We start from the raw sequence: 18,317 nt of genomic DNA, 5'->3' as shown, positions 1-18,317 counted from the left end.
TTCTAATGGGAATCTTATACTTTACTGGGCAAATGACCATCCAGTATAAAAAGCATATTTCTAAGACTTTACTGCAGGTAGGCATGACCATATGAGTAGGTTCCGGCCAATGGAATACATGCAGAAATAAAATCGCCAGCTTCCTGGAAAGTATCCTTAAAAAGGAAGCATGTCCCTCATTCTCCTTCCCTCCTCTGGATGCAGATATAAGGCTGGCAGTCATTTTGCACCATGAGGTAATCTTTACTAACTGCCTCACACAGGCGGAAAAGTTCAGATCCACCCTGGAGCTGCCATATCTGCTTACCTTCCGATTTCATTAATGAGAGAGAAACAAGTATCTGTTTTGTTTTAAGCCACTGTTATTTCATGTTTCCTATCTATCATAGACAGCTGAACCCGATTCAGATTGATTTAAAAAAATTTTTATAAATCTAAATTCAGAGACATTCACTTTTAAAAAGTAGATTTTGTATCTACATGGTTAAATTTATCTGAATTACTTCTTTTCTTAGTGAAGGCATCAAAGATAATTCTAAAAACTCCTATGGAAAATTGGATTTCTACTTATAAGCTAGATACTCTCACCTCATTTCCATCCAGAAAAACTTGATCATCATGTGGCTCAAGCTTGAATTTTTTCTTAGTTTCCTTCTTTTTGGGAGTTCCAGGAGTTTCCTCCTATTAAAAAACAAGTTGAATAGAAGAAAACACGTTTGCAAAGAAGCAAAAAGCAATGTAACATCCATATAGTCAAAGTTTCACTATATGAGACACAGAAATCAAAATTCTCAACCACAGTATTTGTAAGAATCCTAATGTGGTTTAAGTGGTTGTTGCGCAATATTTTAAAGTGCTGATACACCAGTAGTGCTAATGTGCAAGTAATAATTTTTTGATTTTTACTTAATTTTAGTTGAAATCACCTTTTTGGATTCTTCCTTTTCACCATCTTTCTTTTTTTCTTTTTCCTTTTTTGTCTTTTCATCCTTTAGATTTTCTTTCTTGCTCTTTTTATCTTCTTCTTTTCCACTTTCAGCTTTTCCTTTCTCTTTTTCTTTTTTTATGTCTTTCTCATACTTCATTTTCATTACTTTTAGTGCCCGATGAAAAAACTGTTTCTTTAAAAGCCTTTGGAAACAAAGATATGACATTACATTCCCTATAAATTATATACAGACTGAAAAGCAAAAATTTCAAGACCTGAATAAAATGAGCAAAGGAAGACACACTGGCAACTCACAAAAGAAATTACAGCTAGTAAGCCCATTGAAGAACAATCAAAAATGTCTAACTGAAAACCTGTGTAGCCAATTTGATTATATGAAAGTTGTCAACCTAATTTTCATTTTTTAACTGTATAATTTAATGAGATTATAGGTTTGGAATTATCCTCAAGTTTTTCTCTAGGTTCATTAGGAGTAATCAAGACTGCTTTATTTAAAGTTAAGTCTCAAATTCAAGAGCAGACATAAGTGGTATATAAATATATGGGAAAAATAAATGTAACAGTTTAAGAAATGTTAGCAGATTAAAAATGTGCCCAGGCTTCCCTGGTGGCGCAGTGGGTGAGAGTCCGCCTGCCGATGCAGGGGACGCGTGTTCGTGCCCCGGTCTGGGAAGATCCCACATGCCGCGGAGCGGCTGGGCCCGTGAGCCATGGCCGCTGAGCCTGCGCGTCCGGAGCCTGTGCTCCGCAACGGGAGAGACCACAACAGTGAGAGGCCCGCGTACCACAAAAAAAAAAAAAAAAAAAAGTGCCCATGATCTGACTGATCCAAATCGTGTCTTCACCTGTCCTTCTTGATGTATTTTTCTTCCCTCCATGTACTTCACTATTCAGCCTGTCACTATAATTAAGTATCTCCAATTAACTAAGGAATAATTAAATATGCTAAGGTGAGATTTCTGGACTCTGAAAACAACACAGTATCAAGTTGAAAACTGTACAATATATGTAGCAGAACAACACCATGTGTTCCTTGCTTCACTAATTTCTCTCAATAAACTGATCTTTCTTCTATTTAGCAGGGGTTATTTTGTTGTTGTTGTTGTTTTTAATATTCTTACTTCAGGGCATTTCCACTGGCTATTCCCTTTATCTAGAATGCTCTTCTCCCAAATAAGCATGTCCTTTTGGTCTACTTCCTCACTTCTTTCAAGTCTTCCCTCAAATGTTACCCTCTCTACTAAGCCTACCCTGTTTAAAATTATAAATCTATCCCCCATCCTTCCTCCTGTTTCCTGTTATCCTATCCACAGCATTTATTCTTTTAGTTTAATATACAATTTATAACATGCTTGTTTGCCTTCACTAGACTGTAAACTTCTTAAGAGTAAGATCCTTGCTTTATTCACTTCTTTATCTGATGAATTTAGAAGCTCAGCTGACCCCAAATTAAGTCAACCTTGGCTGCCTCAATCTTTTCTAATCCTACTCAAGAAACTGGTTTAACCTTACCTTTGTCATCTAAAAGCCATCTTTTCAAATCTTATGTTCCAGTTTCAGAGTTCCTGATTTCTTTATTCCTGCCTTGATAAAGTACAACTACCAAAACACAACTAGAAGCTAGGTCCCACTGCCACCATCTGTGCCTGTTAATGGTAACTATCCACCTTTCTATTCAATACCTTCACTGGTGCCTACTCCAGCACATCATACCACTTGCTAACTAGATGCCTCCTTCTTGCCTAAAGACAACTTATTTCTGATCATTATCTTGTGCCCACCTGTGTTTTGACCTGCTTGGCTGGGCTTCTTTCTGCTGCTCAGTTAGGTCCACCCCATGAACATCTCCACAAAGCTAACTTCTAGGTCTCCTCATTTGGACTTTTACTTGTTCAGAAGATCTATACGGCATATACAATTATGCCACTGTCTGAAATGCCCCCAAAGAATCCATCATTAATATCTGCTACACATATACCTATATACATAAACAAGCAAAAATCTGAAATGAGACCCTTAATAATTAACTACTTATGAGTAGAAAGTGAGACTTAAAGAGTAGTGGTGGGTATTTGAATATGAAGGGGGATCTTTAATTTTTACTACTTCAGAACTTCTTACAAAAATTTATAATGAAAATATTCTAATCTCTATTTTTGCACTTAGATGATTTCCAGATTTTCTATCAGGATCATTCATTACAACTTCACACATTACTGACCGCAGATGTACTAACACCACAGCACTAGTTTCTGCAAAACCCCCCACCCCAGTCAATAATGTGTTAATATGAAAACAAAAATACATCTTATTCATTGTATGTTAATTGAAAACCAGCATTTCATACTACAGTTCATATTATAGCTCTCCATATAGTAAGAGTACATGTACACACAAACACAGATACTTGAGTATATAGTCTCAAATGGTAATATAATTATCCATGAAGCAACATTATTGGTAATTTGGATTTTCTTCTGTATCATTTTCAAAATTTTCTCAAATTTACTTTAGTGAAAAAAAATGTTCTTAATAAAGAAATAAACAATTAAAAAATATAAACCATAGAACTTTAGGAGAAAAAAAAAAATCCTTCCCTTGACAAGCAGATACAGAAGAGCACAGAATCAGCAGGAACACCTGCTTCTGTTACTCCTCCTGTACAGCTGCCCCAACCCCTTGAGAGAAAAGAAGACTATTAACCAATCAAATTGGTCTTGAGAAGTTCACATTCAAGTAGATGGGTTCAGATATCACCTCTACCACATAACGAGCTATGTAGTATTGGGTAAGTTACTTAATTTTAGTGTATTTCTAAAATGGGGTATAAATGAGAAGCATGTAGATTGTTTAGTGTGGTGCCTGGCATGCATGTTCTCAATGTTAGCCATTACTACTGCTGTAGCAAAATCTTGAATTTCATTTAATATTGATAGTTATGGAAAACACAAACACATTTGGTTTTATAAATAGTTACATTATACCCTCATTCCATTCATTAATAAGTAGAATCATTCACTTATTCCTTGATAGTTCCTTAGAGAATGCCTACTTCAATTCACTCTATGCCTCAAAAAATGAGATGACATTTACTATTGTAATAAAATCAGTGCCTCCATTTATTTAGCTTTAAACACACTGTATAGTACAGATCATCTACATAAACTCTGACATTTTCACAGACTACTCATGCTTTCCTATCTCAGTATGTTCTGTGCCCTCTGCCAGGATCAAATGTCCACTCTCCTATTGTTTGCTGGGTAATCACCTATTTCTGTTTCAAAATTTGATTAAAACGTATTCCCTGAGAGGCCATTCTTGAAGTTTCCCCATTTCTGTCTTTCTTACAGAACACACTGTATTGTAATTAGTCACAAATCTTCTCTAACAGATGAAAATATGTGCTTTGGAGGCAGAAACCAAGTCACAATTATCTCTGTATTCCTGAGGCCTGGCCTATAATAGATATTTGATAAGTATTTCTAGAATAAATGAATGGATTAAAAGCAGCTTGTAAAAAGTTATTAAATTGCTTATTATTCTTCTTCACCTCTTAATTTTTTTTACCAGGTTTAATAAATGTTTATTAAATGCCAGACATATGTTTAGGACCTTCACTTATCTGACAATGGTGAATGCCCACATTGTGCTAATTGCTGTGGAGTTACAATAAAGTATAAAACAGTCCTCCAATTGCCTTCAGATTTAGCAGGCAAGAAATTTAGAAAAACTAACACACATGCAACAATTCTATTTAAATAGTTAAGGACTAAACTGTATGCTATTACCTTTATAAATTCTGTAGAACATTAGTTTAATGTGGGCTAGAGGATCTGGGGAATACTAGATGGTAGAGATGGAATCTGAGAGATATTTATATTGAGAGGCAGGCAGGATAGAGGAAGAACTGTTTGCAGAAAATGGCAAGTTATTATCAAAGAAAGCCCAGAAGAGAGAATGAGTATGGTATATGAATGAGAGTGAGAAGGACACTACTGGACTGGGGGGTTGGAGATGCAAAGTCACTAGGAGGGTTAGGATGATGCTAGCTAAAAGGCTGAAGAGTCTGTACTTGAAATAGGCCATAAAGAGGCACATCCTACAGTTTCCTGTTTTCCTTTGTTTTTCCTTAGACTCCCTCAAGACTTCAGAAAATGAGACAGGACAAGTGTCCCTTTGTGGTTTTGCCTGTAGTCAGGCAGGAACCCATGAGGGCTGGCCATCATGAGGTCACCATGGTTATTATTAGAAGTGGCTTTGAAAACTTTAGGTAGTTATGCTTCTCTCTCTTAGTGCAAAAAGGACACAAAAAGCTTGATATGAATGGGAATAACATATACAACAAAAAGTGAGTGTATTGCTAGGACAATCTCTGTACTAAGGTTTTTTTTGCTTTTCATATAACGAAGTATCAAGTCTCCTAAAAGGCCAAGTGAAGTGTATTAATACTGGCTGCTCTCCTCAGAGATTTGGGCTCAGATTTAATATTCAAATAGTATTGACAGGTTAATCCTTCATTTTAATTTTTGCTTCATTAAATCCATCATCATTTTGGAGGAGACAGTATAGTGCAGTGGTTAAGAGCATGGACTATGAAGTCAGATTGTTGGATTTAGAATTCTGGCTCAGCCACTTACTAGCTGTGTGACCTTGGGTAAGTGATTTAACTTCTCTGTTTCTGCATTTATAGCATCTTTTAATTTTTACACTATATATATAAAAAATAAGTCTGTTTTGAGGCAGGCAGGGAAATTTGCACTTTGGAGTTCTAATACACAGATGGCTGTAAAGGAAAATACCGACTACACCACTGTTAGCTAATCCCTCCCCCGACAATGAAATTTCCATTGTTTCTGAAAGGTCCATTAGTGACTCTAGATTTTGGCAGCTAGGAATTTTTTTTTTTGGCTGTGCAATGTGGCTTGTGGGATCTTAATTCCCCGACCAGGGATCAAACCTGGGACCGTGGCAGTGCAAGTGTGGAGTCTTAACCACTGGACTGCCAGGCAAGTCCCCGGCAGCTAAGAATTTTAAGAAATAGTTAATAATTCTTCAACTTTACAGTTTTAGAAACCAGGTTGTAAAATAGTGGTTTTTAAGAGGGGTCTCATGTGGCTGATACTTTAAATGCCATTAAGCAATATATTAGTAAATGCTATGTGTATCTCCCTGCTAAGCATATAAAATAATCTAAAATGTCAAATTCCCACCAATTACAAAATTTAGTGTCACAAAAACAAAATTTGATATACTAACATCTTAATAAATATGTTTAAGTAGTAAATAAACCAAGGGAAAAGTTGGAAAAAAAAAAAAAAAACCCAGCATACTTCTTTCCAAGAGAAAAGTGATTTTTTTTGGGCTGCGCCACACAGCATGTGGGATCTTAGTTCCCTAACCAAGGATTGAACCTGTGCTCCCTGCAGTGGAAGCGAGAAGTCCTAACCACTGGACCGCCAGGGAATTCCCCAGAAAAGTGATTTTTTTGTACACCATTCACCATGAAAAGTTTTTCCCAAAGGAGAAGTACTTACTATAAAAAACATGGATATGTTACTGAACTGTCTATACTTCATCTTGGAATGAAGAAAAGACAGATGTTTCAGCTGCCTTGATTTCACAAGGAATATATTAGTAATCACAAACAAAATAGGGAAGGGTACCTGGCTAATGGCTCAGTAGGCGCTGAAAAAACAAAACAGAACAGGGACAACAGGTCTATTAGGAATCTCTGACAAAGTTTTGGAAAAGATTCCCCAACTTTTGCTCTAGAAAAGAAAGAACTTTTTTGTTCACGACAGGCACTGGTATATGATTTTTATTGCTGATCCTTCAGTTCAGTCAGCCTGGCAAATGTACAAATGTAACAGAACACAAATAAAAGTTATAAAAATATGATAGCCTAACACCAAATAAATTCATTTCCAGAAGTACTGAAGAAATCCAGGTTACATGTAAAAGCTATACTTGAGCTATGCTGTAATAGCACTATACTTAATGATGAAATAGGGAAGGAGCTTCAGGACCATGGAGAATATTTTTAAATTACTATTTATATTATCCTTCACTAAGAAATAAAAACTACCTGTTGCAGTAGTCAACCACAGACTCCCTCGTTGTAAATAAAGCTTCCTCTCCTTTCTTGGCCTTCGCCCACTTTGAATCCAAAAGGCAATCCACTGCTTTTGAAGCTAAAGAAGAAATTTATTATTTTAAATTTAGTATACAGCAGGATTTGTGCCTATCTAAACAATATTCTATAAGGCAAATTTCAACATTCTGGCATCCGAAAATAAAACCAAGTTCAACAGAAAATTTAAGTCTGACATAATGATGACAAATAGTTCCTCAAAACCTCAATTTGTGAAACATACTGATTAAGCACCTTTCTTAAAGTAATGCTCTGAAATAAATGACATTCAAAAATACTAACTAAAGATAAATTAATGAGAAAATGTTCTTTAAAAAATTCAAAATAAATGTAAATAGCACTCTTATCAAATAATCATAATATGGGATAAACAAACCAAAAATCTTCCTCTACCACAGTAACAGAAATTCTGTCACCAAGCTTTATTGTAACCCACTGAGGAATAAGCTCTGAAACAATCTACTGTCATTGGAAGAAGCTAAATATATGAGATGTGAAAAAACCAGCATATCTATTTTTATAAACTTTTAAGGACTATCAAAATCATTAATCATAACACTGAAGAGATGATAAATAAATTTCTTCCCAATAATAGGTAATTCAACCTTAATTGATCAGACAGGCAAACTCAACAACTATTGATTTATAAGCTATGGGACAATATTACAGATAATATTAGCTTATTATGAAGTTGTTTAGATTATGTGAATAACAAACACTCCTAAGTTGGTTCTGACACACTTGTTTCACACTGAATTCTATGCCAGAGTTTTACAAAAAGAGTATCGTTAAGTACATGTACTATCTGAATAGAAGTTAATGTTAGTACTGAAAATAAATCCTATTTTAAAAATTTCCAAGAAACGTTATTAAAAAGCACTTTCTTTTATTTTTATTTACATTTTCAATCATGAAATGAAAGAACAGGATAATCAATTGTCATATGCTCATCATCTAGCTTCACCAATCATGCTTGGAGAGCATTTTTAAAATATCTACCTATCCCCAAATTAGGTATCTTCATAAGATATGCACACAAATATAATTTTATTGATGTAATCCTACCAATAAAATAATCAACCCGGTGACCCATCATATTGGTGGACTTTGTTGGACAGTTAAATCGAAGAAACTTGGCTACAGCCTTCTCTTCTTTAGATGGTTCACCAACTTCCTGCAAAGTAAGAATATTAATTTAATGTAATCATTTACTTATGACATTGATATACTGAAGAATAATTTACAGATCTCTTCCGAAAATCTTTTTAAGTTTAGTACAGGCCTTTCTTTCAAGCTTTTTCTGGAGCAGACCTGGTAATGTATACAGAAGACAGAATGGAGATTTTTTTTGCGGTACGTGGGCCTCTCACTGTGGTGGCCTCTCCCGTTACGGAGCACAGGCTCCAGACGCGCAGGCTCAGCGGCCATGGCTCACGGGCCAAGCCGCTCGCAGCATGTGGGATCTTCCCGGACCGGGGCACGAACCTGTGTCCCCTGCATCGGCAGGCAGACTCTCAACCACTGTGCCACCAGAGAAGCCCCTGGAATGGAGATTTTTAAAATCATGTTTTTCAAATACAAGTTGATAGGGCCCAAACCTGTCTGCCTCTTGGCCTCAGCTACAAGGCATTTATTTTGAGTTGTTTTTCCAGTATGGTAAGCATTTTGTACCAGTTCACCTTCACTCTTGCCTGGTCTCTTTTTAAAAGCTGTAATGCAATAATTCAAAATATTAAGAGGTTGTCAATAGTGAGTGCCCAAATGTCAAAGTAAGTAGAAACAGGTGCCATAAATAAATGTTAAATAACAGCCAAAGCCATGTACCTTGAACAACGGACAACAGATTGCAGGAGGAGTTCTCAAATTAACCAAAGACAGCTGTCCCAGTGTGGTCCCAGATACAAACTACTATCAGAGATGCTGAAGATTTGTATTCTCTTCCCTTTCCCCTGTGGTTACAGATTCTAGATACTGTCAGGGAATCTTTTCTCACCTTGCCTTTCTTCTTTTCTTTCTGAACGGGGTAAAGCAAAAATAAAGATGCAGGGCTTCCCTGGTGGCGCAGCGGTTGAGAGTCCACCTGCCGATGCAGGGGACACGGGTTCGTGCCCCGGTCCGGGAAGATCCCACATACCGCGGAGCGGCTAGGCTCGTGAGCCATGGCCGCCGAGCCTGCGAGTCCGGAGCCTGTGCTCCGCAACGGGAGAGGCCACAACAGTGACAGGCCCATGTACAGCAAAAAAAAAAAAAATGCAACAGACAAATAAATTACAATCTCATTTAAGAACTGATTAATGGAAGAGCACAAAGAGTTTTGGAAAGGCTGCTTCAATCCTTCCCTGTTTTCTTTTTTCCATTCCCTCCTCCAAACTTTCTACCAGCTTCATTGTTTATCATTCCCCATCTTGCTTTTATTTCCTTACATTCTGAACTTATGTTCCTGTCTACTTATTCTCCCCACTCATACACTGAAGAAAATTAGGTCAGTCTATGTTTGCATATATCTTTTATATATATACTTTTAGTTGTCTTATTGCTGTAAGCTATCATAATAAAAGTACTGTCTTTAATTACATGTTTAAGCACAGTACACAGAGCACTCAAGCAATATTTCTACAATTTAAATTAAATGTGAATGATTTCAGGAAAGGCTATTTCTTAAGATGAATAAAGTGCCAAATAATAGTAAAGAATTATCTGCCAAGAATCTAGTATGCCGAGAAAAATTAATGCTGAAGACAGTTATGTTTTAGGCAAGACATTCTAATAACACAAAACAGGAAAAATAAACTCTCTAAATCATCTATCTTTACGTCAGTTTTCCCACAGATTTCAAGTTAGTTTGCGTTCAGTTATGTTTGTTGAAAATAAGGAACAACTAACAAATAAAAGTTTCAACTTTAATTTTATCCTGAAGAGGAGTAATTTGTGAGATGAAGCGAAAATCTGTGCCGTGGTTGCTGGATCACCTGGCAGCTACTTCTCGTATTTCCTTCTTTGCACTTCCCAACTCCTCTACTTCCAACAGCCAATTAACAATGCATGATTCTTATACTCTCGTATTACCCCACTTGTGGGTTACTATTTGTGACAGTAAAAATTAAAAGCCTGCACAACACTGTATATCAACTATACTCCAATATACAATAAAAATTTTAAAAAAGAAAAAAAAAAGCCCAAACCATTCAATCCAAATGAAAACTATAGTAAAAACCAAATATTTATGTGATTAAAAGACCTTTAGTTTTATATATAAAAACACATATCACAAAAAAATAGAATCTTAAAAAACTGTAAATTCAAAATTTAACACTCCAAGTTCAGTAACATCTACAATGTTCATAATTATTTAATCTGGGTCCTAGTCACAAAATATAGTTTCTGACAAACTAAAAATTCTATATTTCGGTTTTTGAAATCACACTAAAATTATTAACATACATGTTAGTATATGTTAAATGATAGCATTTAATTATGTCTGTGTAACGCACTGCATTTCTAGGAGGCTCATCTATTAATAAATAATATCCTATATAGTCACGTACAGTCTAAAAAGTAATACTATATAAATAGATGGAAATAATGAGATACTATAATTGGCTTTATAGAAACCAATTCTATTTTATAATCACACCCATATATGTTCAATTTTTCCCTCAGTTGATACAACTGTTGCCAATTTAAAGATTTATCCAATTAACTGATAACTTGTTACTGGGATATGCTTGATTAAAAATGGTATGTGGGGGAGAAGTCTCAATAAACATAAATTGTTCAAATGCATACTTACTGAGTGTTTACCCTATAATAACTCTGGGTGCTACTGTTAATACCAAAAATTTGTTAAGGCATGATACCTCCACTTTGTTACAACCTTCCAAAACAACTACTGTTATTTTCCAAAATGAGTGGTAGAAAAAATATTTTAGGAGTACAAAAGGAGTGAGATTATCAATGTGGATGAGAATAGCTATGAAAGACCTCTTGGAAGAGGGACCTGGATTTTGAAAGATGAACAAATTTGGGATAAGCTGAATGAATAGCATAAACATACTGTGGCTAAAAATGAGCATAAAATTTGGCTCTAGTAGAGACAAGTTAGGAAGAATTGTGAGGTTAAGTATGTATAATAGGGCTAAACAGTATTCAAGGCAGTCTAAGAAATTTCAAATTTACTCCTTAAGTCACAGAAACTAGGTTTTGAATAGAAGGAGAACAAAATGAGAAAAAAAAAATGACTTAGACACTATTTTGGAGCCTGTATGTAGAATGAACTGGGGGAAAAAAGCACAAGGCAGGAAAACTACTTAGTATTCAAGTAAGATGTGATGTGATACTAGACTAGGAATGGGAAGGATTTTGACATTTGAAACATTTCATATGTACAACAGATAGGACTCAATGATAAAAGATGAATGAAATGGCTTAGTAAAAGATGTCAGACTTCTAATTTGATCAACTGAAAGGACAGTTTTTCAATTAACAGAAATTTGGGAGGAAGGTGATTCTGGGGGAAAAACAATCACATCAACTTTAGGCATGACAAGTCTACACTCATACTAACACTCAAACCATTTACTGAACACAGGCATACAGGTACTAATCTACTGATTGTTGATAAGAGGCATCAGACGTAAAATCTATTAGAATACCCAAGAAACTGAAAAGTCCATTCTATTATTATATAATAGGGAATCTGATAATACATGAATCCACATTTTAAAACCTCATTTTAACAATTAACTTCAAGTTCACCAAACTCTTTTCCACAACTGCAAAAACAGACTCAAGTATTCTCTTTGCATTCCCTTCCCCCTCCTTGGTAAAGGCACTACAAAGCAAGAATGAAGTGAACAGACCCAGAAAACATGGACTTGGATAATCTCTCCCAACCAGACACAGTTACTTATTCATTGATACTTTCTTAAAGTATCAGTTAACTTCCCTTAAACATCTGACTAGAAAAGTAGTGAATTCTATCAACATATTGGTACAACAGAACTGATTCCTTCCTTGCTCCTCCTTCAAGTTCAAATCCTTAAAAAGTTTCTATTATCCTCTGTGAAATATTATGAAATATTCATTATACCACATATAAGTTATACATACTGTAGACTGTCTCTAACAGTATAGAATTTGTGCCATCTGCTGGGGCTTTAAAGTCAGAAAGAAAGACTGCTACAGAAGAGCACCAAGAGAATATGACCTTGGGAAGCTAGTAATATAGAAGAGCCTGCCATGGAATCTTCATTCTCACTGCTCCCCTGCTGCAGGCTAAAACAGTCTTATCCTCTTCCTGTTTATACATTAGACTAAAGTACTTCCCCTCTTTGTTCCCTTTTGATGTGAAGAAATATTCAGAATATTTTCCTAACTTTTCTAGAAACCCTCTGACAAAAAGTGAAGGCCTTTTGCGAATAACATCACCCACTAACCAAGAGAAACCAGCTCATCGAGCCTTGAATGAAGAGAACTTTGTAGCTCAGTGAATGAGCTCAAATGTCTTAGAATGAGGAAGCAAAGAACCAGTACGTTCTGAGGCTGGACTGCCAACCCAAACACCAAGATGCCGGGTGTTGCAACCCTTAATCCAAAATTACAAAAATTGAAAGTTTGGGTAGAACATTCTTTTTAAATTACTTAACAAATATTTTTATTTTAGAATACTTCAACACTCAAATACTACAATGAAACTGGGGTTACCATTTCTAACTATATATTATTTTTGGTACTTAAGATAATCTTTTTGAGAAAAAAAATATTAGATCAAGAGTCAGTAAGCCATGGACTTCAATCTCACAGAATTTTTGACTTAGAATTTGTTTTCCCCATCCTCCCACCCCCAAAACGACTAGAATTTTTAAAAATTGTTATATTCAATAGAAATAAGCTTAGGTAATAAATAAGCTTGTTGAATGAACTGAGCAAAAGAAAAAGATTAGTTCACCAACTGTCAATTTGTATCTTTATACAAACAGTATAAAATATTCGTGAAAATGTAAATAGGTTAACAGGTTAAAATCTGAAAGCTGGAGATCTTAGATAAATCCTTTGCTTAAAGTCACACAGTATGTTACTAACAGAGCTTTACAAGAGTCTCTGTATCTTGACTTTGGCAGTGCCCTTCTAACATCCCCCAGCCCCTGCCATTGTAAGCCCTTCATTAAGCCTCTGGGGGGAGTTTTTCCACTTAGGACTGGCTTCTTGGGTTCCATCTCTTTTCTTCAGAAAGTCCCAGAGTCAGAGCGCATAATCCTAAACTTGGCCTTTTCTGAAATTTAGCATATTGGTTCGTGATATGTCAGGGTTTTACTGACAGGGAGACAGATGGGTGCAACAAAGTTAACTGAGATGCAGGTATTATAAAATTTCTAGGAATGAATAAGCCATTTCAATGTCCCAAAACTCAACTAGAAACTTTACACATAAGCAGAACACTAAACGGGATGAGCCTCTTTAGCAGGGACAAGTCTCGTTAAGTCTTTGTTGTACAATTTAATATAAAGATGGCAAGATTAAAGTATGTCAAAACAATTTATTTTTTATTTTATCAATGGTGCAGTGGAATGAACATTCAACTGGAATTAGAAGACTTGGTCTAAATCTGGTTTTACTATCTTGATGAGTGACCCTGGGTCAAGCCACATATCCTCACTGAACCTCAGTGTATCTGTAAAATGATGTTAACGGTTTAGATCAATATGTTTTATACCTAGTAATGCTTTTAGATCTAGGTCCTAAAAGTAGCTTAAGGATGAGGGATAATGGTAGTGAAGTAGTGGGGTACTGAGGTGATAGGGCTTTGGGCCCACCCCTCTGCTTTTACATAAGAGCTGCACTTGTGCAAAAAGATTCCAAAAACCCCTACTGCTTGAAAGTCGTTTTCAACTCTAAAATTTCATGGTACTAGGATTCTCAATTAACCCTTCTAGTAAGCAGCACTTTGTTAACCTATAAGCACTGATTTTAATGTTCTTAAAAACTTACATAATTGCATTTCTTAGAAAACTTACAATTATTTACTTTCAAATGTTTTATTAATTGAGATCACTCTCACTTGAGAATCTCAATCATGAAAACTTTGCAATATAACGTCAGTGAACACGCAGCTCACTTTTGGTTTTCAGTGACCAGTAAAGTGAGTCCAAGAAGGAAATGTGACAAAATAGTCTTCTTGCTTCCAACTTTGATGGAATACCAGAATCTAAAATTAGGCTACATTAGAAAAAGCATACAGGGCTTCCCTGGTGGTGCAGTGGTTGAGAATCCGCCTGCCGACGCAGGGTACATGGGTTCGAGCCCTGGGCCGGGAAGATCCCACATGCCGCGGAGCAACTAAGTTCGCGTGCCACAACTACTGAGCCTGTGAGCCACAACTACTGAGGCCTGCACACCTAGAGTCCATGCTCTGCAACGAGAAGCCACCACAATGAGAAGCCCGTGCACCACAATGAAGAGTAGCCCCCGCTCACCGCTACAGAAAGTGCGCGTGCAGCAACGAAGACCCAATGCAGCCAAAAATAAATAAAATAAATTTTTAAAAAAAGAAAAAGCATACAAATTAACTACTTTTTAAAACCCTGAACTTGTTTGTATCAATCATTTCCCCCAATATACAAATTACAATTCAAGGTCAGTAAATCTACTAAACATAAAAATCTTTTCTAAACATGAAACATCAAGTAGCAACAGGAAACTGAGTAAATATTACAGATCTTTTTGCCCAGAGTCTCACAATAGAATTTTTTCTGTAACTTCAACTCTGAATTTGGTCATTACGTTTGATCTTTTTGTCTAAAGTAATGCCAATATTATAGAGTTTCTGATTCTCTGGAGGGAAAAAAACCAAGGAGTTTTATAAGGTATTGTACACTTTTATTAATCTGCTGACACTGCACAGTAGTACTCCAGGTAGCACTCCCAAGATCTCCACAACATTTTACATAGCACAGCTATGTAGAAAACTTGGAGGAGGTGAAAAATGTTATTTATTTTCACTTAGCAGTATACCAACTTGATTTTTAACAATCAGATCCTCACACACTTATCTAATCCCCAACTAAACAACAGTAAGTAAACAGCCATTCTTTATGGAACTCACAACTCAAAGGTTTATTTACTGAATAGATAACTGTTAATTTTTCTTCAGCATATCAGCGTGCTTAACAAAAACCAAAACAAATTATCCTAAAGCCTTCATCCCTGGGGAAGGGGAAAAAGGAGTTATGTGCTAAGCACTCTTTCAATAGCTTTTATAACCTTTAATAACAAGTCACCCACGCACCTATTTTTTCCACAACAACCCAATGAGGATTTTTTTTTAAGGTAAATATTCCTTCTTATGGATTTGGAAATAGAGGAAAAAAGTTAAGTAACTTGACCAAAGTTACACGGCCAATAATTATTGACACTGGGGTACAAACAGGCACAAGTTTTAGCTCCCAGTCACTACCACTACTATACAGGTTTTTAAATCTATCTTTCTGCTTAATATGAGATCACAATTGAAATAGAGCAGGTATTCAAAGTGAATTAGGATCACCTTTACAACAATATTAAACAACAGTTGAAACTGTAAAAACAATGTTTATTTAAGGCCATAAAATATACCATGTGTGTAAATATAAGTCCAGTAAGTCCTAATTTGATAACTTCAATACAAATTCTAATAAAAGTATATTTTGTATCCATACCTGACCAATAACACTAAATTTTGAAAGACTAGAAACAGTATAATTAGAAACTTCTTCCATAATAACCTTAAGCCTTGGTTTTATGACCTGTCTGAACTTGGGGGGCAATGGTCTCTGGTCCCCTTCTGTACTCTTTTTGAAACTACTTTCTTATTTCTGCCTAATTCTAAAATTCTAAATTTACTGATCACTAGCATCTTTTTTTCCCTAGTACTTCAAAGTTTTCAGGAGAATTTTAACTTGCATAGCTCAAATCACCTGTGGTGTAAGTCAGTTAAGTGATAAAAATGGGGGAAAAAACATTAGAAACATTCATCTAAGCAATGAAATAGTAAGGAACAAAAAGACAATGACGAGTGTAACAATTTGTGATTAGTATATTAACAGTTTACAACACGCCATCAATTTATGACGACATATGAAGGTTTCTAAGCACAGGAGCTAATAAGGAGACAACAAAACATCCTGAGTCTAAGATGTTCCCCATATTTAATCCTCTCGGCAAAGAGCAAGAACAACAGGGGGAAAACTGCAAGGAAGAAATACACAGATGACATGCATGTGGAATGAGGGAGGGATGCTATGTAGGTTATGAGGATGACACACTGGCATGTGAAAGGTTTCTGGGCGGGACCCGCTCTTTGCAGTACCAAGGGAGTTTTGTTTATTTACACTGTGTCGCTGAAAGAAAGCCGGAAAGCTTCAGTTGGACGTTTAAGTTAATAACTGTGAGGAAAAAGGAGGCTGCACGCAAACGAACATCTGGATACGCAGATCGCCGCCTGGGCCCCTGGGGCAGCTGACCAAACCCCGATCACTGCCCCCTCCTACGGTCCTTCTATCTGCGCACAAAGAACGGGCAGCTTTAGGTCAGTCCTCCGCCTCCTTCTACCCTAATTATCGCGGCCTTAATTTCGGGACAGCTAAGGCGAAAGGATGGCGTGGAGAAGGAAGGGGAGGAGCCCGGGGAGGGTCGGTGTCTGAGCTGGGAGGACGCGGACCTCCCAGCACAGGCCCAGGCCGGCAACGACAACGACAACGCCGCCGCCGCCGCCACCACCACCGCCACCCTGGGCTGGCGGCCGCGCCTCCCGCCTTCCGCCGCTGCCCCAGCACCTCCGCCTCGGTCTCCGCCGTCGCCAACACCGCCCTTCCTCAGGCCCCTCAAAACGACTCAGCCCGCAACCGGCGACCTCGCGGGGGAACCCCACCCCACCTCGTCCTCGATTTCGCCCACCCTTCCCGGGAGCTTTCCCTGCGTCTTCCACTTCCGAGAGTCCCCTATCCCAGGGCTCGGCTTTGCTACCTGAATCCGCTTCTTGTGTCGCCTGCGTTCCGCCATGTTGGCCGCTCCGCCCGGTTCCCTCTGACGTGGAAGTAGGCGGGGGCGGTGGAAATATCGCGATAGCGCGCCGCGGGGCTGTTATGTAATCTACCGGCTGGCGCCGGAGCGGGGAGGCTGGCGAGAGGCCGGTACTAGGCGGTCTCGGCGGGTCTTGGCTGCGCTTTCTCTCCCCTCTTTCCTTGGCTCCTTTTGTTGCAGGAACTGGAAATCGCTGGGACCAGAAGGAAGTTGAGAAGTGGATCAAAGAACAGGAGGACTGGAAAGAGTCCTTGGTTCTCAAACCTGACTGGGCATCTGAATCACCTGGGAAGCTATTAAAATACAGATTCCTGGGGCCCCATGCTCCTCGGAGTCAGTAGGTTTGGGGTGGAACCTTTTACAGAGGATTTCCTGAGACCTATGGAATTCTAGACGTCTCTAAGTGTGGCACTTCTTTTCTTGCCAGTGAGCCCTGCATCATCTATTCCCCACGTGTAAATTCTCCTAATCCCATTTGGAAGATGGGAAAGCCGAGACAGCTGAGGTGCAGCGATATGAACAGATTTATCTAAGGCTCCACAGTTGGTAGATGGCACAGACGAGACCTAAGCCAAATTATCTCCCCGTACAATGTAGGGGGTAGTCGGGCTCATGTGAAACAAACTTTGGATTCCCCATTCCATTTTCCACGTTGCTTCTCGAAACGCACCTTTAGAATCCGAGTCAGAGAACTCAGGGAAGTACAAGCAACTAATACGACGAGTAAGGAGAGAGATTCTAAGAAGTTGGAATTAAGAAGACTGCAGGGTACTTGGAGTCTGGTGAATTACTATTATAACTATTGTTATTTTAGAGCTACTTAGATCAAAGAGAATGGGCTTAAATTGCTAGTAAGTGTTTTTAGATGGAGATTTTAAATAATAGAAAATTAGGAATTTACAGAAAAGTAAGATGAAGGAAATAAAAATCCCTAACGCTACCGTCCAAAGATCTGTTAACAGTTTATTTTCTTCTAGTATTTATTCATACTTTGTGTGCATATATTTCCCCCTTTCCCCCTAATTGAGATCATATTGCATAATATGCCTTTTTCACTTAATGTTATGCTGAGCATATATCTTTAAAAAATTCTTCATTCCCTGTAAGTAACCTAATAGCAATTAAATATGTAATTAAGGCAAATAGTGGCATCTTGATGCC

The 18,317-nt window shown here is 37.4% G+C and overlaps 1 protein-coding gene across 2 annotated transcripts in view; it reads right to left on the bottom strand.

Annotated features, from left to right (window-relative positions):
• The window catches only part of SEC62 (SEC62 homolog, preprotein translocation factor), a 30,977-nt gene extending 13,802 nt beyond the window's left edge, over positions 1-17,175 (bottom strand). For both annotated transcript variants that reach the window (XM_082655493.1, XM_082655494.1), the window contains exons 1-5: positions 17,100-17,175; positions 8,166-8,274; positions 7,035-7,140; positions 927-1,131; positions 589-681 (exon numbers count right to left, since the gene is read on the bottom strand). In XM_082655493.1, the coding sequence (XP_082511619.1) occupies positions 589-681; positions 927-1,131; positions 7,035-7,140; positions 8,166-8,274; positions 17,100-17,135 (549 nt within the window). In that variant the 5' untranslated portion in view covers positions 17,136-17,175. The remainder of the gene's footprint in view (positions 1-588; positions 682-926; positions 1,132-7,034; positions 7,141-8,165; positions 8,275-17,099) is intronic.
• Between the last annotated feature and the right edge of the window lie 1,142 nt (positions 17,176-18,317).

The sequence above is a fragment of the Grampus griseus genome, assembly GCF_964374135.1.
Source record: "Grampus griseus genome assembly, chromosome: 5".
Lineage (NCBI taxonomy): Eukaryota > Metazoa > Chordata > Mammalia > Artiodactyla > Delphinidae > Grampus > Grampus griseus.
Note: the sequence above shows the minus strand (reverse complement) of the source record. Positions and strands in the feature narration are given on the sequence as shown.